At 37.3% G+C, this 23,955-nt stretch overlaps 3 protein-coding genes across 3 annotated transcripts; all 3 read left to right on the forward strand.

Annotated features, from left to right (window-relative positions):
• Positions 1 to 1,764: 1,764 nt before the first annotated feature.
• LOC140232366 (putative methyltransferase DDB_G0268948) lies at positions 1,765 to 8,688 on the forward strand. The gene is made up of 7 exons (XM_072312491.1): positions 1,765 to 1,874; positions 3,390 to 3,518; positions 4,330 to 4,490; positions 5,048 to 5,264; positions 6,015 to 6,112; positions 7,019 to 7,153; positions 8,554 to 8,688. Exons 2-7 carry the CDS (start codon positions 3,405 to 3,407, stop codon positions 8,660 to 8,662), a joined length of 834 nt encoding a protein of 277 aa, XP_072168592.1. The 5' UTR covers positions 1,765 to 1,874; positions 3,390 to 3,404; the 3' UTR covers positions 8,663 to 8,688.
• A 2,755-nt stretch (positions 8,689 to 11,443) lies between these two features.
• LOC140231541 (late histone H2B.L3-like) lies at positions 11,444 to 11,826 on the forward strand. The gene has a single exon (XM_072311675.1). It carries the CDS (start codon positions 11,455 to 11,457, stop codon positions 11,824 to 11,826), a length of 372 nt encoding a protein of 123 aa, XP_072167776.1. The 5' UTR covers positions 11,444 to 11,454.
• A 4,966-nt stretch (positions 11,827 to 16,792) lies between these two features.
• LOC140231553 (late histone H2A.L3) lies at positions 16,793 to 17,196 on the forward strand. Its single transcript, XM_072311691.1, has one exon. It carries the CDS (start codon positions 16,793 to 16,795, stop codon positions 17,171 to 17,173), a length of 381 nt encoding a protein of 126 aa, XP_072167792.1. The 3' UTR covers positions 17,174 to 17,196.
• Positions 17,197 to 23,955: the final 6,759 nt, after the last annotated feature.

Below are 23,955 nucleotides of genomic sequence, written 5' to 3' on the forward strand. Positions count from 1 at the left end.
CTATTCACTCAAAGATAGAACAAAGAATAAATAGAGCATATGACACAGAAATAAACCAAACACAGAATATAAGACATTTCATCACCGAAATCGGACATAAAAAAACCCCAGTTATTGGTTGTTGACATTTCACATTGTTCTTTACAATACAATGATATTTATCTCTCTTTTGTATGCACATAAGATTAATTGATGTAAAGGCATCACAAGATTTGCCACTGACATACCCACAAATTGTCATTATAGTATATAAAATGTTGTTTATATAGCTTGTCTTATTCATTGATTTCTTGTGTGTGTCTTGTCTGTATGAATGTATAATAATTATTTCAGATAAGATTAAATTTGATTCGAATTGAATTATATGTTAAATGATTTCATTAACTTACACTGAAGAGGCGGTATGCCCTTTAAACTATTCATTATTCGTTTCCGTTAACACTATGGCTAAGACGTTTATTAAAGACCAGACCAATTCCATGGAACTTAAAGCTCGATTTATATATTCTTTATGTTATTCACTGCGATGTAATTTCTTTTTGAGAATGTTTGTATTGTCTTATTTTGACTATGGGACATTGTACATACTTAAAGGGAAGATAAACCCCAAGAGCAATGTGGATTGAGTGAAAGCAGCAACATTAGTAGAACACATCAGTGAAAGTTTGAAGAAAATCGGACAATCGATGCAAAAGTTATGAATTTTTAAAGTTTTGGTGTTGGAACCGCTGGATGAGAAGACTACTAGAGGTTATGACGTATGAGTGGACAACAATACCAAGAAAATATAAAGGAAATTCTACAAAAATCCATTTTTCATGAAAATTACAAATTCCATCAACTTGATATTGACATATGTTAAGGGTAGCAATTATTCCCCCTGCGTTCTGAAAGAGGTTGGTCCATTGCTCATTCATGATTCTAGAAAAGTGAATTTTTGTTGAATTTCCTTTATATTTTCTTTGTATTGTTGTCCACTCATACGTCATATCCTCTAGTAGTCTCCTCATCCAGCGGTTCCAACACCAAAACTTTAAAAATTCATAACTTTTGCATCGATTGTCCGATTTTCCTCAAACTTTCACTGATGTGTTCTACTAATGTTGCTGCTTTCACTCAATCCACATTGCTCTTGGGGTTTATCTTCCCTTTAAGGACGATTCAGTCCTTATTTACTTATTCAGTAAATAAAATGATTATATCGCACACATTACAACTGACTTGACGGATATTCTTCAATTCTTTCGATTTCAATGTCAATTCTAGCATACATTTTCAGTTTCTCCGAACATTATAAAAGAAAAAAAACTAACATATAATCTGACAGACGCGGGGGGGGGGGGGGTTATCTTATTCAGTACGTTTGTCTCGTCAGGGTAGAGCATTATTCAGTTGCCATGGTTGTGACGCCCGCTTCTTCTTCTTCTTCTTCTTCTTCTTCTTCTTCCTTTGTAATCCTACAAAATCAATTCATCCATGACTGTCGTAAATCCCCAGGGATGTTTGAGGTGCATGTGCTGGCCAGTATTGTGATATCGGGCCTTTAACGTGTGATATACTGCATGGGGAGTCACTTTTTTTCTATTTGGGTCTTTATCTTGTTTTAATAGACCTTGCTGAATGGGTCAAGTCAAAATTAACTGTGAAAATGGCCAGGAAAAGGCATGGGAGGAAGAGTTGGCTGGAAGATTTACTTATTTTGCTTCCGATTTAGCGGACATTGCAGTTGCTTTGGATGTATACACACAATCTTACTGCCCTTTATAACATGTAAGTTTAAAGTCCATTACAGGAGAGTTGGCCTTTGGTTTGCGTGATCTCAGCAGCTGAAAGATATATATATTGTCCTCGTTGGAACTGGGAGAGACTGCCAAGTAAGTATCCGTACCAAAATATTCGCGTATACAGTGTACATGCATTTACCTATCATCTGTCACCATCCAAGGAATAAAGAAACAACGTCAACGACAAAACTTTAAGAAGGAAATTTAGATATGTATACAGAAATACATAAATCTCTTTCCCACAGTGCTCATAGTAATAATTACTGTTTTAGTGCTGATAACAGTTCTGTCTAGGCGATCACGTTAAACAATGTATTAGACTGTATAGTGGTAATTCATGGATTTATTTGCTTTTTGAACACGGAGCAATCTCGTTCAAAGTTCAATAGTTTTCTTACAAGATTCGGGAGTATCTCATATTATTGTGTTCATCGAGACGATTTTATCGTCTAAAGCTGCTCCCATCGATATTGTCAAAGGATATGTGTGCAAAATCTGTAAAGTGAACGTGATGGATTCCTTAATGTCTTATTACTGTATTTTCTTGCCATACTCGCATTTTGATTCTACCCACTTATACAAACTTCATGCAATTTCAAGGCAAATATAGCAATATATACGAGCACATCAAGTCCAGGCAATCAATGCGTTTTGTTGGTGTATCGTTTTATTATGATTTCTCTCCTTAATTGTTAATTTAATATTTCAATAAGATGAATAATGTCCCATCATTTCATAATTATGAGACACATTTAGCTCATCTATTGTTCATTTCAGTTGTATGATTATCTAAAGCTTTTGAATAGCTTAAAGGGATGGTACAGTATTGGTGGAAATGAGAATTGGGCTTTAAACTTTTTGCGGGATACCAAGAAAGCACTTATGTAGTGCAGAGCATATCATTGTAAGAGGAATTCAAAGTTTATTTGATGAAAATTGGGTTTGGAATGACTAAAACATCCAAAAACAAAGTAAAACAAAGCGATCGTAATAAAGTGTGGGTCCCACACTTTATTAGAATCGCTCTTTTTTTTTTGGGGGGGGGATATTATCTCGGCCATTTCAAAACCAATTTTCATCAAATAAACGTTGAATTCGACATAGAATTACATGCTCTTTCATATTTCATGAGAGGTTTCTCATTATCTCGCCGAAAAATGTTAGAAACCTGAAATTAGGTCTCAACCAAAACTGTCCGATCCCTTTAATTTCTTTCCTAAGATAGGCAAAACATTTAGAAAATACGTAAATTGACAATTTTTTGATTTTTTTTTTTCGATCAAGTGCAGAGTTGAGTACTTCACCCATTCAGGTCCATCTTATCTTTCTTCAAAATATGAAATGCAGTAAACTACACAGTGATCAATTCAAGGAGAACAAAATGATAATTGATGCAACACTGAAAATACACGGAATTGGCCTGTACTCATGACTTTCGGTCTAGTGCAATATTTTGAAATGGATGATTAAGCGTACAATTCCTGATTTAATCGGTTTCAACATTTTCAGTATAATATTCAAAACTTTGTTATAAATCTATTTAAAATTATATAATGTTTTCCAGATTCAATCTTTCATATTAGACACTTTGCATTATACCACCAGACTGAGGATAATAACATGGAGGCCACAAAGCTTTTTGAAGGAGTTTCTCGGGCTGATGTTTATGCGAAATACAGACCAACATGGCCTGCTAAAGTTTATGAGAGGATCATGTCATTTCTTTCTACCAGGGTAAGTTTCAACGTCTGATGGGCTAATAATCAAAGAGATTTTGAAATTTCAGATTGCAGTTACACAGTGATGATGAATGCTTTGGTCTTCTTTATCCAGAGTAGCCTATTCAGTGTTGTTACTGCCCTTTCAGAGGGCCCTGGTATATATACAACAGTGGTTTGTGTGTTACAGATCTGTTTAGAATTTATAATTGTTGTATAATAGTGCGTATTTTTGTTACATGAATTTTTTACTGTTTTACATGCAGCCTTTATTAGCATTTCTCTTCGTCATTCAAGCTGACTTATTATGAACATGTAAAATGACTGAGGAGATTTAAAATATTAAGCGAAAGAGGAGTTCTCTGACACCCATTTAACTTTTACTTCTCATGACTTTCAGCTTGTAATTGCTGGACTCATGCCTTTCACCATGCCTGTCTCTCTCGTAGAAGATTTTGGGTGGATGTACAGAAAACAAGTACATGTCGAACTTCACCAAAAATCATTAGAGTTCAAAGCTAGCAAATTAATGCGCTCTCGGAGAATAGAATCCCTTAACCGCCTGGATTTAGTTGTAATCTGTAATCAAAAGGTCGACTCAGTCTCTTTTCCTTTTCATGGTATGACTATCTAATAGATAAGAGCAGTGTTAGAACCAAAGGACACTGATTTCAAAGGGTTCGTTCAATGTCTTCAGAACTAATTCGTCACATAATATTGTATGGAAATAGTGTAATTTTGCCCAGAATACTTAAAATGCCAGTGAAGTGTAATAGAACAGGTCGCACAAAAATCACCATCATATTCGAACTTTCCTTGCCCTTCAGAGATCTCAACCGTACCAGCTAGCCGTCGACGTCGGATGCGGGTCGGGTCAGAGCACCTTCAGCTTGGCCCCGTGGTTCGAATGGGTGATCGGCTTCGATATCAGCGAAGCGCAGATTGGAGAAGCAATCAAAGCAAACTCCGTGAAGCACGTGGAGTTCAAGTGAGTTCTCGTCCATAGAAGTGCCGTTTAACGTTTTTATACCCACAAAATATTGATTTGACTGTGCCGCAAACGACAAAGATACCGACTTAATTCATTTACCGAATGTATATTTGTTGTGGATATAGTAAATTGTTGAGATAACGACATTGTTATATTTCCTGTGCGTCGATTAAATCGTTTCTGTGCATTTTATCGCTATTGGTGGCATGAATAAGTACTTTTCTAGACCTACGTGCATATTTTGTCATGCATTGCAAATTTTAGCAGAATCTTTACATAATTTTCGAGCAAAACTTCTTAACTCGCATTGTGATCCTTGCAATGAAAGCAAACAGACATGTTCCTTGGCAAAAACAAACAAACAAACAAACAAACAAACAAACAAACATCAAAATTAATGTAGTGGTTTATAAAATCTTATCCATATTTTTAGTTTGGTGATATTGAAAGACGCATGGGAGTTCCCTTGTTAAATCACCATTACAGTTGTCTTATACCTTATAAATATTCGTGCAAAGGCATTTTGTCTTCATAATTGACTCTTCACATCGCAGAGTGTCTGCAGCAGAAAAATTGCCACTCGAAGACGACTCCGTTGACCTCCTGACTTGCGGCCTGGCTGCCCATTGGTTGGAGTTCGACGCTTTCTGCAGCGAAGTCCAGCGTGTGTTGAAGCCACGAGGGTGTCTTGCTATCTACGGACATGGGGAACCGTGGCTGGACCATCCCGATCCCGATGTCAAGCAGAAACTTACAATAGCCTTCAAGGAGGTCAGGCCTAAATGATGATATCAGTTATGACATACATTGTAATACTATGATGCATAAATCTGATTTAATGTAGCAGCATATGCGCTTGAATGCTTAACTGCCGTGTTGGCTGTGATAAATGAAATAATCAGGTTGATAAAGATAATGATAATTCCCAATACTAAATGACCAAAATTCTGAAAACAATGTATAAACCTATAAACGTACTTGAAGTCTTGAACCAGTCACCCCATTATTGCTTACTGCCGCACTGCGATGTCTACTGAGCCGAAGCAAGTTGATGACAGTGACAATTAAAAATACCCAATAGGGTCCTACCCTTCATACCTAGAGTTTTTTCTCTCTCTAGCTTTATCGATGATAAAACAGATTATTCATTAGTCTCTTGGAAGATAATAAACACGGACAAAGAAAGTGTTTTCTGTACAGATAGAGACAGCAAAATTATAAAAGTTTATTCTATTCTCTCCTGAGATCATATGTTCTAACTTTATATAGTATGTAACGCAAAAAGGAAACCATTTGAGATGATATAAAACTCTTGTGCACTGTATTTTCATGTACACATATATTTGATTTTCTTTTACTAAAACAATTAAAGGACTATTGTCATTAATTTATTTTTTTCATATTGGAATACACCATGTAGTATATTATTGTAATTATCTGTATTCGTGATGTTAAGAGATATTTTACTATAAAACCGTAAGCTAATCTTCTTGCATTTTTTGTCTGCGATGTGACCTCCAGTTCGACGTGGATTCGATTGGTCCATTTTGGCACGAGAAGAGACAGATAGCATGCGACTTGTACCGTGACTTCTCCCTGCCATTCGAAGATTCAATAAGGTTTGTGAGTGGATGCAGCTAGCAATCACAGCAGAATCAGGGGTCAACCCTGTCTCTGCTAATGAAATCAGATATCAGATCTATAATGCTAGAATCATGGGTCAACCCTGTCTCTGATGATGAAATCAGATATCAGATCTATAATGCTAGAGAAAGCTTAAACGCTGGAAAGAATATCGAAAACAAATATAATCAAATAGTGTTAAAAACAATGTTCACACGTGAGCAAAGGTGACCAAGTGTCTATTTCTTAGTAACCTTCTGATGTGTTTTGTCATGAAAACCTTAACATTTCTCATTGACGTACAAAATACATTTTGCTGCAATAAAGAGAATTTCTTGGTGTATAAAACAGCAGAAACATTTTTCCCCCAGTAATAATCCCATTTCATTACTCGAGATTAGAGTAACAGAACATAACATCTAAGAAGAAATACGGCTATTTCGTTTGGAGGCATTGTAGTTTTGATATTGAGTCATGAAAAGTCGGAAAATTATGAATCACGATTAACTTCCAGGAGCAATGAGAAGTCGTATTTTCCATATAGTATCGTATCATTCTAGATCAATTTCTAATGCTAAGAAATACGGGGTCGGAAGTTTACGTTCCAATGATCCTATTTTCGAGTGAAATGCCTAGGAAGATAGGTGTTTGGCCAAGCTATATTAATCTTAGTTTGTTTCTTTTTTTCCAATACATTGTGTCCTTTGTTTGCCTTTGCGATATGAAACTAAACATAAATTCAATTTTCAAAGTCATACATTAAATAATGCATCATGTTCTTTGAAAAAAAAAAAGACTTGGTGTATAACTTAAAAAGCTATTGCAGTAAAAATTGTATCTTGGTCAGATTTTCATTCCCGTTATTCTTTTGCCTTCATCATGGCTGTCTTGTTCCATAACAGAGAAGACAACACAGAATTTCGCATTAACATGACCTTAACGCACTATCTCGGTTTCGTGAGGAGTTGGTCCGCATGCCAAATTGCCCTGGAGAAAGATCCTTCGAATCAAAGTTTCCTGGACGACTATCAAAGGAAGTAAGTGAAGTTTGTTGCATCTCACGTGGTCAAAATTATCGCTGAAATTGCGGAATGAAAACTGCTCTTGATACAAACAAATGAGCAGAAAACCATTCCCTACTTGATTTAGAAATTCCCAGATATCATTCAATATCCAGTAAGTCCATGGATTCAATTGGTATACAGTACATGTATTTGCAATAAAAAGATGATTTTGTCACAATAGCATGAAATACAGCATGAACATTTGAATTCTCCGCCCTGCAAAATGTTTCCGCAGAGTAGCCTAAACTTACATAATTGCGCTGATTGGAAAAAAAAAACCAAACATGTGTGTTTGATAGATTAATCAATGTCCTTTTACTGTTTCTATATCGATCATATCGTCTGTTGAGAATGAGAGACGGACGATATTATTATATATAACTTGTGTCACTATCTCGCTGAATACAATTATGATGATGCGGTAATACACTGTATAGTGGATTTATTAACTTTATACAAGCTCATGTATAATCATGCAGTATACACTTTAAATAGGCGGACATCATCATCTCTCTCATTCTTATCATTTTTTCAAAGACTACACGATAATTCTCCATGTTTCATTGATACATTATTTCAGAGACACAACAAATCTTATATCCTATGATGTTTTGAGTGATATCTCAACGGACGGAACAGAAAATAACTGTTTATTATTATGTTCTCATTGTTTTCTTTTGTTTTCATTATCGAAGTTAGAAATGCTCATGTGGTCGTTTGCTATGCAGCATACACAGTATACCCCTGATACCTCATGGTTTCTTGATAACTTTGCGCTGCTTATCTCCTGTGAATCGTCTGGTTATAATACTTTCCTTGTCACATTAAACAACTGATCAAAAACTTCTACGTCACTACTGGCAACCAGGGATAACATGGTGGTATATAATAGTGTCGCAGCCCGGAAAGCAGTAGATGACAGGTTCAAATCCCGCTGGTTCCCTAGCTCTTTCCGACATGTTTGTCAAATCATAGCTCAGCAGCTGGGATCTTACTAATACATTTTGTATATACTGAGGGAGACGAGTAAAAATTCTTTCATAGCACAACTGTCCATGAGGTGGATAATGTGTAGAGTCTTATCTCGAATCCTGTTTGCATAATATTAGTTTCTTCGAATAAGGACGCTACAGATGCTTTCGAAAACAGGATGTCAAAATGTTGCTGTCGTTATTTCTTATTCATTTCCAAATCTTCATTTCCTCACTTTAGTCAAAATATCTTTGAACAGAGTCGTATTTGCAAAATGTTTGTACTCTGAATGTCTCTGATTGCTGTACATCCATCCTACATATTGCCAAGGACTTTGACCGTTCATCCAGCTGCATGGGTTTTTTTTTTCTTTCTTTCTTTCTCTTCATGTGTGGAATCAGGATACTTGCTGCATATGGAAAGCCAGAAGTTTCAACCGATGACGTCGTTCTCGATGTCGTTTTCCCTCTCGTCATACTGCTCGGGAGTAAAGCTGATTCGAAACAATAGTTTTCCCGAGTGTCTTTTCAGCACAAGCAAACCAATGGGAAAATGTAGTGTGTGAAATATTTCGATAATTCCTGTCCCCATTATCTAAGCGGCCATAATATAGGCCCATAATGTGTGCAAGCAAAGAACTGCATTTATATTAGATGGATTTTCATGGTGAATGTAACTGACAAATTAGCATATGCCTATTACATTGTGATGTGGTTTATTAAAAAAGTGCCGAATATCATCAAGTGTTGCGAAAAAAAGTAAAACGGGTGAGAAAAAGTGACATTATCGACGGAACTGGTCAGCGTTTATTACCAGATTACGAAGCATGGTGTAAAGAGATTGTAGGTGTCCATCTGCGATTAGGAATCAGCGATGCAAACAATGAAGTAGATAACAAGCTCATAACAGTATATTCATTATGATTAAATAGAGATACAAACAACACGCCCCCTTTTAAGCATGTATACCCTAAGCTATAAGCCAAGATCTGCCAGGTATTGGTATCTGAGTGTAGCAGAATATAGGACTGCGCAAAATATCTCACAAAGCACATCGTGTATGCAAGAGGAGTCTTGTGTAGAAAATACAATTGTAGTTGTCACCTGCTGACAGTGGTTAAAAAAGAGTAAGAGCAAAGAATGCACACGCCAAGTACCTTCCAATTCTTTCGGGTAGCTATGCATTCACGAACATTCATTTTGTAGGGAAAGGAGAAATGGCTTATATTATATAGGAGAATTTAGGTGCAAGCAATTACAATAGTCCTCTGTGCAAACGTTGCATGACCTGGACATGGTCAAGATCCCCCATAGAGGAGTGTGCAGTGAATAATCTCTGACGAAGCATTGACGATCTAGGTCTCATACTATGGTCAAGGCTCGACATAACTAGCAGCGGCCCAGGAGCACCAGAAGTGGATGTTGAGCCCCTACTTTTTAAGAAATTCCACCTTTTGGTGACCCAGAACGAAATATTAGTGAGTATCATGTACATTCTGTTATGTGTTTTTCTCATCCAGAATAGGAGAGAATATTACTCATGCCTGAGTGCTTCACAACTGCACGCATTTCAGCTGTATAGTTGACTCGACCAGATCGCTGCTAGTGTTCGTGGCTAAACACTTGAAGGCTGTTTTAACAAATTCGGCCATACAAGCCAAATTTTACGGCCATCTGATCATCTTATGATCCTAGCCTAGGAATAGCCCTAAATATGTTAAACATAATCTTTTCACAAATATTTGGTGTTATTACACGTCATATTTATCATTATACCCCAATCCAATAATAAATAATATTGGATGTTTACTATAAATTATTTCAGTTATAATGTTATTAAATGGTTTTAAGAGTTTCTTTTTCATACCTGCCAATTTTCCCACATTCATTTTGGCTGAACTTGATTGTATTTCTGTTTTCATTGAAATATTTGATTTTTTTTTCTTTCGGGCCACTAACTTTTATTTTCAGGCCACCTTCTAAAAATGAGATCCAATAAATTTGGTGGCCAAGGGAGCCACCACATACACAATAAAGTTAGAGCCTCGCTATAGTATACAGTGGTAAAATTGATGTCTCATCTTGTATCAATGTTCATTTTAAAGACTTTCTGAACGTCTAACATCGATATAGGACATACTCATTGACCCCGATATGTCAGACCTAATGGCCTTCTGAACAATTCATATGATTACAATACAAGGAGCAGCTTCAGAAAAAATAAGTCAAAATGTTGTACACTCTATATCTATTATACATTTCCGTTGAAGCCCCATTTCCAGCCTAACCGCTCGAGATAACGGTCTCCTGCCCTAAATTATCCTTTTCATTTAATAAAGATCTAATGAAATATCTACTACACTCTCGTAACATGTTTTGTAATTAATCAAATGACGATTTCGATGATATAATTGTGGCAAGATATATCGTTCGATCAAATATCATCTCCATAGTGTGTATAATATGCCGTGTATGTTGACCATAGGTTAGTCCTGAAGACTGGTGACGGTGCACCCGAGAAGTGTATACCTTTATACGGCCTAGACCGAAAGATCAGTCTGAATTTTATCGGGGATACGTACTACGACTGGATCACGGAATCCTTCTCGTGAACAGTCAGAGTAGAAAAAGAGAGATATATTATAAAACTCAGAAAAGACGGATTTTTTAAACCCGAGAACAGACTCCGTTAACGGTGATCACGATCACGAGTTGGCTGCCATGTGAAAATATAGAAACCGCTAGTTATACAGTCATTATCATAATTATAGGGCCTATATCTAATATATTTTCACTAGATATCCAAAGACAATCAAGGGCAAAGGTAAGCTCTGTCAGGGAAGCACCTCTAGCTCAGAAGGGCAATATCTGTTGTGTCCATTGCTCTTTGGACTAATGAACTTCTTCCCCATTTGATATATCGTGAAACATATAGCAGATGTCCTATGCTGCATGTATACCACGATGGTCATAGGACATATCCTATCCAACAAATGCCGCACAACATGCACACACGGGTTGGGTTGGCTTTGTTCTATCCAGGAAGTGATATAAATTCGCCGCCGCTCAAAGGGCGAATCAGCGGTGCGCATCGAATAAATATCGACCAATGGAAAATTGGCGACGAACAATGCGCCCGCAGAGTCCGATAAAATCATAAATATGCAAATTTAACTGAACGCTGGGTGGCAGCGGAGCCTAATTTACATATACCGCCAATTCCGAACTCGGGCGCTGCCTTATAAATATCCGCGGCAACCAATTGGCAGCACAGATCCGTTTCTGACTGCAAAGTGAACAATCATGCCACCCAAAACTCAAGCTGCTGGAAAGAAGGGCTCCAAGAAGGCCAAGGCCCCCAGGCCTAGCGGAGACAAGAAGAGGCGCAGGAGGCGAAAGGAAAGCTACGGCATCTACATCTACAAGGTGCTGAAGCAGGTCCACCCCGACACTGGAATCTCCAGCCGTGCCATGTCCATCATGAACAGCTTCGTCAACGATGTCTTCGAGCGCATCGCTGCCGAGGCTTCCCGCCTGGCCCACTACAACAAGAAGTCGACCATCACTAGCCGTGAGGTCCAGACTGCTGTCCGCCTCCTCCTCCCCGGAGAGCTGGCCAAGCACGCCGTGTCTGAGGGCACCAAGGCCGTCACCAAGTACACCACCTCCAAGTAAATTGACTTTTGTCGATTTTTTGGACACAAACGGCTCTTTTTAGAGCCACCACATATTCCAGAAAGAAATCTCTTGCATTACTTCCATTTTATCTTAATACCAGTTTCTTCAAGCGCCACTTAACGGTCATGATTTTAACCTTTTTTTTTTTTTGAATGAAGTTATACATGCTTTTATATGCTTCATACAAAAGTTCTCAAACCAAAGCCAATCTGGCTTATTCAGTTCTGCCAAGTCCATAGTTTAAAAAAAAAAAAAATGTTTTGAACACATACGTTCTAAGTTCTATTTAAGAAACTCTGAAAGTTGACATACAAGCAGTTGAATGAATGAATGTCAGTTTATTCAAAAACCAAACATAAATAACAAGATAACAAATCGCTGATACAAAAATTTACATGGTTTTTAGGACCCCGAAAGAAGCAAGGCTTATGAGTGGGGCCCTATGCAAGGTATAAAGTTGGGACTCAGCAGCACAAAGGCCAACCGCCAATGATGTAAAGTGACATTCCCCATCATATTCTAATCAGTTGAGAGAACATTCAGATCAATCACTGAAACCACCGACAGCAGACCAAGGTACCATGTAAGTTCACACACTAACACTACGACATGGCAAGTACATTGTATATATCAGAACAATCATGTTATATACAATGGCAACAGATAAACCTACATAAAAAAGGAGACCATAAACACACTAACACACACACACACACACCCACACCCTCACACCCCCATACACAACCACATCACACAGGGCACTCAAAACTAAAGTAGGCTGGCCAATCTACATAACATCAAATAAATGTTTAACATGTAGTTTTTCTTTTTAACCCTTCTTGGGCAAAGGTCCTAACTTGAAAGGAATACATGTACACTGTATCTATAAAGTAACAATTTTACAAGCCCTTGTTACATTCATCAGACTTGCTCAATGTTCATTTCTGAGCAAGGGTATATGAACGTAGACCTGTGCGTACATCAATCATTCTGAGACCACAAGAACTATTTTTCATTACAAAGAAAGATGCGTTTAACGCTACCATTACCATCACTCCACATAAACTTTAAAACTAGCTTATCAATATCCTTCAAACATATCTTTCAGGAATATAAGTACAGAGTTGAGAATAAATTCTAAAAATTGTAAAATTGATATTTTGATAAGAGTATACATCTTTCCAATTAAGAATATACTTCTCGCGAACCAGCAAAAAGAATTGTTCAACTGATCTTAATTCAGTTTTGTAATTGAGATCATGAATAGTATCCAACAGAGAAGTTAACCCCCATGCAGACAAGAAAAGGAAAAATTAATCCTACCAAATGAGTCCTTTGTCACAAAAAAAGTCTCTCATTTGACCCTTTTATTGTTAAACCAATCCAAACACTCACTTTTAAATAAATTAATTTTAGTACAACCAGAGATTTTAGCAAAATTATCAACCACACAAAAAAAGCTTCAAGAGAGGTATTCATAATGCATTACCATTCAATTAAACAGGTTGTATCATCAGCAATATTATGCTGACCTTGTGTTCATGTTACCAATTTTGATGCCTTTTGGCTATTCGAGCGTATTGCCAGAAGAAAAAGATAGGGGGAATATATAGGGCAGCTTTGAAAGATGCCTCTTTCCAATCTGATAAAGGGGATAATATCAATTAGTTATGTCTCTTATAAAATCACTTACAATCCAATCAATAAATCTTAACCAGGATTTTTATTTGCCAAAACTGAGGCTGTCCTAGAAAAAAATAATCCGAGTGGTTGTGTTTGTCATGTAATGATAATCTTCATCGACAGGAAAGTCAATGCAATTAAGAATCGAAATAACGGAGATTGATTCTTTTGTTGAATACGTTAAAAAAAAGAAAAACTTTGATAGAATGAGACTGTACGTCAGAACTTTGTGGAACCGGAGAGGTAAGGATTTCTCCTATCTCACTCTCTAATCCTTTGTGTATTTCGAGTGTCGCCTGGCACAGAAAATCCCATAGAGCCGTACACACTGTCCATAAAGGTCCGTAAAGGTCCGTGGCACAGAAAGAATTAAATTTAATCGAACGATATCAGAGAAGTACATGTAGTATGACAAATGCTGGTGATGTTTAATGTTTAGATAATCGAACATTCCTGCGAGATCAATAATACAGTTTTACTTTTAGTTGATTGTTCTTTATCAGCTTATATTGAATGCGTAATAACAAGACACAACCCCCCCCCCCCCCACAAAGAATATAAATATTCAACATCAGCATCAAACATTCAAAATCAACATCGAACATTCCTATGAGTATCAATGATACAGTTTTAGTTGATTGTTCTTTATCAGCTTATATTGAATGCGTAATAACAAGACACAAAAAACACAAAGAATATAAACATTCAACATCAGTAAAATAGAAAACAAAAGATGTGCACACAATGCACCTGAGCAGGGAGGTGGGAAGAGATTCTCTTCCCACTTCCCTGACTTGAGGTAGGCCTACATGTATACAGAACAGAGATGAAAAAAAAAGACAAAAACCTAAAAGATAAAGACGATTATATCTATAACCATGATGCTACTAACAATTATATGAAATAAAAGTGACATGCTAATATAACATAATTATAGCGTAACGATAATAATACTTATTACACTGACAATATTGATAGAGAACATTGTTACTGCGGAGACACTGATGACTCTGTATTAGACAGGAATATTTGAAGACTTGTAAAGTGGAGGTGTTTGATTCGGCTCCCGTGGAGGGGATTGAGCAGTGAACTGATATACTCTCGAAACGGAATTTCTCTGTTTATTCTCTTACTCTTTTCTCTTTTTTATCTTTTTGACTGGGCAATAGCCAACATGTAATGTACAATTATAGAAACACAATACATAGCAACAAGTGCTGAAGAATATTACTCGACAAGCGCCATTCAAAGAATGCATCAGGGGGAATACACATAACTCTATGCAGAGTGAGGGGGTGTACGCTATAAACACACAGACAAATGTTTCATGATTGTAGTCGAAGTGCATGTGTGAATACTGTGTAATACATGTACATTGTACAATGTACATTGTATATTGCAGGTTGTCCAGTATGTGCAATAATGTACCCTTTGCAACGCCACGACCTATACCGTATTGATTATGAAACTTCATATGTCAGGTGAGCAGTGTATGCGAAGTCCTTTTTTGATGGGGGTATATAACTTAGACCCTATAAACTACTTTTCTGGTTTATTTTAATTCGTACTGTCATTTGAATTATGTTAGGTAGAGATGTTAGATGTTAGATATGTTAGATTTCAACTGCTCAAAAGCAAAAACAGTCGTTGATATAAAATAGAAAAAGAATTGCTGCAGATCACATTGTGAATATGAATGTGTGTATATGCGTATATGAGAACAGGCTTGCGTGTGTGTGTGTGTGTGTGTGTGTTCGAGTCTAAGCACTGTTCTACACGTCGGAGCTTCACTTAGCTTCGAAAACCTTTTTCTTTAATTTGAGTTTTTTAATTTCAAAGACATTGGAAACTACCAAGGATACAGACATGATTTTGGCCTTTTATTTTTCGAGCGATCTACGTTTTACGAGCTCCGCTTTTCAGTAGATCACTCTCTTCCATCTTACATTTACTTTTTTATTATCATTATCGCAAAATATGCATTGTTTCTATTCATTAGTTCATATTTTGTACACAACTTTGTGATCTGAATTGCTTATAAATTAACAACAATCTTACCAAAACTTATTCTTTGTATTTGCATTACCTTTCTGTTGAACATTAAGTGGAAATAAAGCACAATTGGATTGAATTGAACTGAACTGAATTGATTTTATTCATTACATATTGAGGCTCGTATTTTAGAAATGTTAAGATTCAAACATTGAACGATTTTAGTCTCATGTTAGTCACTTTTATCGTTCCATTGAAGTGCACATTTTAGCGGTGCGGAATTACTGCTAATGAGCTGTTGTATATTGCCTAACGAAATTATTCAGCTGACAGCAATCTTTATCTTTTACTTTTGTTTAAATGACAGCATCATGTATTTGGGGCTGTGAGTTGTCATTGTTATTGCTACTATCATTTTACGGGATTCTAAATCAACTAGCGCGATCAAACCTTCGCGACAGATTTGTCATATATATGTATGTATATCATACAATGTATTTCATATATATTATATGTATATATATATATATATATATATATATATATATATAATATATATGTGTATATATATATATATATATATATATATGTATATATATATATATATATAATATATATATTATATATATAAGACTCCTAAAAAGGCGGAGGCGGCTGAAAATTTGAGTCGAATAAACTCATTCTTCATTGGCAAAAAATGCATTACCAGTTTATTTCTTTATTTCTTCGTGGAGCCAATACGTGAATTCTCAACTTTATATATATTTGTACATAGGGCCTACATGTTTATCATGAATTGGGTCCTATTTCTTCTCACCTCCCTTGTCCTATACACATATACCATTTACATGCACTATACGATACATTGTCCTAAAATCTCCAAAGGGATTCGCTCATTCGATGGCAGGGGATATCTATTTACCTTCGAAGGACATTCTCCGGTCATACAAACAGAATTTCAAGACCTCTGCCCGCTGGTAATAAGGGTGTTCAAGGGGGAATAGAAGCAAATAACACAGCTGCATGGGCCACCTTTGTTTGCTCTGTGCACAATATCCATTCTATGCTATTGCATGGAACATAATGCCAATTCATGTGGCGCCAGAATCGCTCGCATGCAAATGAGCCAGCGCGAATCGCGGTTCTCATCTCTGATTGGCTGCTGCATCCCCGTGGCAGGAAATTTGACTGCGTGCGGATCGCACGGAACCCTATTTATTGGTAGCTGGAATCCTTCGCTAGTCACAGTTCTCTCTTTGGAACAAATCACTACACATCTCAACTCATCATGTCTGGACGTGGCAAAGGAGGCGGAAAGGCCCGTGCTAAGGCCAAGAGCCGATCTGCCCGAGCAGGTCTTCAGTTCCCCGTCGGTCGTGTTCACCGATTCCTCCGCAAGGGCAACTATGCCCAGCGTGTTGGTGCCGGTGCTCCAGTCTACCTCGCTGCCGTGCTTGAGTACCTGGCTGCTGAAATCCTCGAGTTGGCTGGCAACGCTGCCCGTGACAACAAGAAGACGAGGATCATCCCCCGTCACCTTCAGCTCGCTGTCCGCAACGACGAGGAGTTGAACAAGCTTCTCAGCGGAGTGACCATCGCCCAGGGTGGTGTGCTGCCAAACATCCAGGCCGTGCTCCTCCCCAAGAAGACCGCCAAGGCGAGCAAGTAAATCAGTCGATTTACTGTGGTCCGCCAACCGACCAAACGGCTCTTTTCAGAGCCACCACATGATCAAAAAAGATAATCTGAGATACTCTGAATTGTAGTCTTTCGTTAAAAGTGTAATTCTTAAGTAGTAAGATGTGTGTATTGGTTTCACATTCTGAATTGAAGTAACCAGTATTTGTGTACCTGTATAATGATACAGCTTACCTTTATGCGAAGTGCAATTACTGCTATAAATTAATTGGTGTCGAGTTCGTCATAAGTTGATGTTTAGACCCATTCTATATGGAGATGAGATGAAACCTCCCTGATCCTACCGTACACTATGACACCTTGCCACTTATTCTTTTGTCTGGCGTGTTGGATCTGCCATCTCGGTGGGTAGACAGGAAATAGACATTCATGTTTCTACATCAAGTGACTTCTTCCCCTGAACATTGATTGGTATTTCCTGCATTTTTCTTTCTCCCACCGTATAGAATACATAAGCCTCCAACAGGAAAACGACACTAACCGCACTATCATGACTATCTCATTAGAGAGGTGAGACGTCTCACCTCCCTGATCTCACATACTAGTACACGGGTAGAAGTTATGTTCCCTGCACTTTTGCTGCTTACATTGTACAATGTACATGAACAAAAGGGGAACGTCACAGATAATTTCCCGCCAAAGACAAGTTCTAGCATTGTGGAATTTTAAGGTTGGCAGCAGTTATGTAGGAACATAGAGGTACTGTAGCATCTACTGTATCTCTATGGCATTGCGTATAAGTGAGGCCTGTAGGGTCTGCTCTACCAAAATCAGCTGGGAATTTTTACTTCCACGCGACATTTTGAATTTTCATGAGACAGAATCAAGTCACAGAAATTTCGTAAGATCACTGTGCTCGATGTACATCATTCCGATAGGTATGAATTTGCAATCGTGCTCCAGACGACTTATTCAATTAGGTCATTTTTTTTTTTCATATCCAACAGCCGGGTGTGTTTAGTATTCTTTATTCAAATTTCGTGTAATTATACTTTAATATAAATCATATTCACATAGAAACATGCACATAACACACACAAAACAATTAACACGTAGGATTCTCCTCAGAATGCTGATTTATCTCAGAAATCGAGAGGACGCCTATATACGTGTAACTTAGGGAAAAAATGAAGATTCGCTCAAAAAACGAATATACAAAGTCATGCAACCATGCATAAGCCTATTGCCTACATACTAACTCACATGTTTTGACTTTCTTAGCCAAACTCATCAATACTTGAGACCAATTTACTATAAATCCCCACGGTAAGAAATGTGACAAAAGTTTATCTTGATTATCAAAAAAGAAAATTAACGAAGACACGAGATATTCTTTGTACGGCTCATATTTTTGCATATAAGTAGGCCTACACACGTATAGTTCTCTCCCCCTCCCCCGGAAAAAAAAACAAAAAACGTCTTGCCTATTGCTAAAGGCGTTTCAGTTTCATATTATCCGGTATTTTATATTAACGTGAAATTGTGTACTTTTTTCCAATCAATGAACAGTGATTTTGATGTTTAGCAGAGCTTAAACTATCCTATTGCGTTTATATTGAATCAGTGTATCAGTGGTAGTTGTTGATGAAACGTATCGCAATGAGGAAAATCTCACTTTTGTGTTTGCTATCGCGTTTCTGTCCCCGACTGGAGGATTATTTAATACAGTGTACTAGCAGCTTTCCTCTTTGTATACTCCTAATGTATAACTTCCCTTCACTGCTACAAAAAGTATAGAAAGGCCTTATACATGCCTTTGAGTCAGGATATATCGGAGGTCAGGAGAGAATTGGATGAGAAGCAGTAGGACACCATGCAGGGAACAAGAGAATAAATACAGACGGGAGCCCGACAGCTGGGATAAGGGATAACAATATGATGAGCATTGCAGAAAAATGTTTTTTTAAATGCTTTTAAATTAGACAGATTTATTAGGAAGGTGCAGTTATTATGTTCACAGCTGCGTATAAAATCACAAAGCTGATAACCCATTTCATCTTTACATTAATTTTGATATCTGCATCCTTATGATTATAGGGAAATATTTTTCTGGCATATCAAAGTTGTACGTCATTACTACAACATGTCGTAGAGACAACCACTGTGGTCTAGCGCCCCCTGTTGCTGAACATGGGCAGAATGACCATGGCAGAATCAACATTGGCCGGAATTTTCTGCTCCGTCACCGCTGGATGAGAAGACTACAACAGCTTGTGATGTCACATGCGTACAACTATACGAAGAAGATTATAAAGAAAATTGTACATTTTTCACTCTTCTGGCATAATAAAACAAAAATTTGACTCGCCTCTTTTAGAAGGAAGGGAGAATAACAAAAAATAATCACACGTCAGTGACAAGTCAAGGAAATATGCACTTTAAAAATGTTATGAAATTTTCTTTGTATTTTCCTTCTACGCATGTGACATCGTACACTGTAGTAGTCTTCTCCTCCAGCAGTGACTGTGTAGAAACTTTAAAAATTCATAACTTTTTGAACGGATTGCTCGATTTTCTGCAAACATTCATTGGATTGTTCTTCTAATATTGCTTCGTTCACTCAATATACATGTATATGAAGGTGGATTTGTATTTTAAAGAGGAAATCCACTCCCCCCTCAAAAAAAAAGAAAAAAGAAAAAAAAAGATTCAAAGGAAAGAAAAAAAATTCCTGCAGAATGATATGAAAATGATTAAAATCAGATAAGAAATAAGGATAATACGACATTTTGAAATTGCACATTTTTTGAAAACATTTCTTGAAAAGTCATTATGTATATTCAAATGAGCAAGTTGACGATGTCATGCGTTCATGACTTCTTATTCATTTCATATACAATATTGACAAAAATATCACATTTCAATTGTAAGGATAAATAAAAAAGAACAAAAGTTAACTCTGATATAACTTGTACGAGAACATGTTTTTACTTGTATTCGCAATATTTTAGTAACAATTTTTTTTTGAATTATGCTACTTATAATCATTACTGCACAGTCTATATGTATATGAAGGTAAACTTGTCCTTTAATCACTCTCGTGTGTGTCAAGTTTCGCTTACTTTATCCGAGATCGGCAGGTTGCAAGCTTCCTCATATCGTTTTCCCTTATTGTTACATCATTGTATATGCTACAAAAACAATAAGGCCAAAAAAAAAAAAATTGCTTGTTTGCCCTTAATTGCCAAAACCCAAGAGGGTCGGTAGGTCGTTTTTTTTTTTTTTTTTTTTTTTTTTTTTAATATCAGGGTACCCTTTTTTCCATGTCAATGCACTCAAAACTCCAAGAGATTCATTCAAATTTACGTCTTGCTATAGGGCCCGGTACGCGAGGCAGAAACACTCACTGACAAACACTTATAACGTTCATTTTTGTTAAATTTTGCAAACAGCTCCAAAAAAAGTACCTTCCAGTGAGATGCTGGCAACTGAACTCCAAACAGTTTTGGTGCCATGACAGCTGGTAACGGATGCTGCAAAAGTAGCCATCTTGTGAAGGGCTGCACACTAACCCATTTTTTCTGCCGGTCCGACCTGTCTCTGTCGGACCGGTAAATGCCCCGTTTTACCATTTTTTACAGGTCCGAACAGAAAATTTACCGGTCAACAACGACAACATTTTAAAAAACATTAAATGACTTGCAAACTTATTTTCTTGTTTTTTATGGATGTACCCCCCCCCCCATGTACATTTTACAGGTTAATATTTTTTTTAAACTTGCATTATTTATTGCACAAGAAATTTAAAAATAAAGACAGGAAAAAATTAGAATGTTTGTTTGTGAATTAGTGTAAAATGATAATGAACAAAATCAGATTGTATCAAATGCGTTTGCGACTTTTTCTAAACATCGGCGCACGAACTTGCTGCGTAACCTGCTCTTGGTGGTCAGTTGGATTGCGATGATTTAATGAATTATTTTAGTTGTGATATTTTCTGATGCACGCGATACAAGGGGTTCTTTATTTTTCTCCCGATAATCTCTTCGCATTTGTGCATGCGTTCTTGAAAGGTACACGACATGCAGGGCCGAATTCGCAATCCTTTTTGCGCCCATTTCCACCTCAAATATTAGCGGGATTGTGACGATTTCATAAATTACTTCGGCTGTAATATTTTACGAAGCACGCGCCAAAAGGGGTTGAAAATGCGTCCTTTATTTTTTCCCGATAAACTCTTCGAATTTCGTAAGTGCGTTCTTAAAAGATGTACCACACGGCCGAATTCATGATACTTTTTTGCGCCTATTTCTACCTCAGATGTCAGCGGGATTGTGACGATTTCATACTAGTAAATCACTTCGGATGTAATCTTTTGTGATGCACGCACCAGCTAGAATGGTTGAAAATGCGTTCTTTATTTTTCTCCCCATAATCTCTTCGCATTCCGTAAATGCGTTCTTAAAAGATATACGACACGGCCAAAAATCATGATTCTTTTTGCGCCTATTGTTTCCTCAAACTTCAACGGGATTGCGATGATTTTATGAATTATTATTCGGCTGTAATCTTTATGATGCACGGGCCAAAAGGGGTTGAAAATGTGTCCTGTATTTTTCTCCCTATAATCTCTTCGCATTTCGTACATGCGTATACGTCACGGCCGAATTTACGATCCTTTTAGCGCCTATTTCTACATCAAATATCAGCGGGATTGCGATATTTCGTTAATTATTTCGGCTGTAATCTTTTGTGATACATGCACCAGAAGGGTTGAAAATGCGTTCTTTATTTTTCTCCCGATAATCTCTTCGCATTTGTGCATGCGTTTTCAAAACTATACACTGCATGCTGGGCCGAATTCGAGATTCTTTTTGCGCCTATTATTGTTTAATCAAATTTCAACGGGATTGCGAAATTTTCATGAATTACTACTCGGCTGTAATCTATATGATGCAAGCGCCAAAAGGGGATGAAAATGTGTCCTTTATTTTTCTCCTGCTAATCTCTTCCCATTTCGTACATGCGTTCTTAAAAGGTATACGACACGGCCGAATTCACGTTCCTTTTTGCGCTTATTTCTACCTCAAATATCAGCGGGTTTGTGGCGATTTCATTGATTACTTCGGATGTAATCTTTTGTAATGCACGCACCAGAAGGGTGAAAATGTGTTTTTTATTTTTCTCCCGATAATCTCGCCGCATTTGTGCATGCGTTTTGATAACCAACACGGCATGCAGGACTGAATTCAAGATCCTTTTTGCGCCTATTGTTTCCTCAAATTTCAACGGGATTGCGTTGATTTCATGAATTTTTATTCGGCTGTAATCTTTTATGATGCACGTACCAAATGTGTCCTTTATTTATTTTTTTCTCCTCTATAATCTCTTCGCATTTCGTACATGAGCTTTTGAAAGGTGTACGACGCGGCCGGCCGAATTCATGATCCTTTTTGGGACGATTTCTACCTCAAATATGTAAGCGGGACTGCGATGATTTCATGATTTTTTTTTTTCTCCCTAGTATTATCTCTTCACATTTTGTGCATGCGTTCCTAAAAAGTACACGGAAGGGCCGATTTCGTGATCCTTTTTGCGCCTATCTTCATTGTGAGATCATTCTGAACGAATGAAAATATTCATTTGTGAAATGACTGTGTAAAATGAAACTGAACGCAATCAGATCCATTTACTCTATCGCTGAATATCGAATATGTTTTTACTTTTCTAAAAATCGACACAAGTAAATTAATTCTAACATGTCAACTGCCACGCTGCTGCCAAGCCGGGATCGGATCGTGAGTAAAATGACCCAGAAATGCGTGCGCTTCTAATTCTATCAATGCTTCTTGTCTGGCATGACCGCCGATCGCAAGCAAACGAAAAGCAGTTACACTGTACATGCATGGCATGGCAGTGCGTGAGCAGCGCCAATGCGCAAGCTAGCGCGACTACTGGTCGCCAGTGTGCAGACCTGTACTAAGTGCATGATATACATGCATTGATTGGATTTCGTGCGTGTGCACGCATGTGAGCCAAAAAGGTTGCTACATTGTAGCATGCAATGCATGCTGTAAAACGTAGCCTGTGGACCCGCGCGGCCCGAACACAATTACGACGGGTCGATGAGATGAAAAAAAAACGAACATTTTTAGACTTTTTTTTATTCTTTCTCTAATTAATTTTGGGTTTAAAACCATTCACAAATTTGTAGAAGGTGAAATTTGTGGAAAAAAATAAACTTGAAAGAGCAAAAAAAAAAAAAAAAAAAAAACGCGACCCGAAATTTCCGTGATTTTCGGTCGGTCGCGAAGGGCAAACAAACCATTTTTTTTTTTTTGCCTAATATTAGAATGAAACGTCAATGAAGGTAGAAAAGTTAATGAATTTATCAGACGTTCTGCACTTCATCAGGAAGGCCGTGTGTATAGCCTAACCGAATTGCATAGATTTATCAGTCACAATTAATATTTGTAGCGAGATAGAGATTAAGGAAATGCACTGTCTAAATCAATTTTACCTTAAAAATACAGTAATGTTGATAACTTCACGAAGTTGCGGAACGGATCGCAAAGAAAGAAATAATGCTCGATATGTTAGGGTAGCAACTCTTGTGGAATGGCAACTTCCCATAGCTACAGCCAATAATGGCGCTGGATTGTTGACGTTACTATGATAATTGCCATTCCAGCAAGAGTTACTGTCCTATCAGAGCTGAACCCTAATTCCTTATCTTTCTCAGGGATCCCTCTAATTTTTTCACCACGGTCGATTTTCGCATGATGTAACAATCGGCATTCTCTTGTGTATGAC

The sequence above is a fragment of the Diadema setosum genome, chromosome 8 (assembly GCF_964275005.1).
Source record: "Diadema setosum chromosome 8, eeDiaSeto1, whole genome shotgun sequence".
NCBI lineage: Eukaryota > Metazoa > Echinodermata > Echinoidea > Diadematoida > Diadematidae > Diadema > Diadema setosum.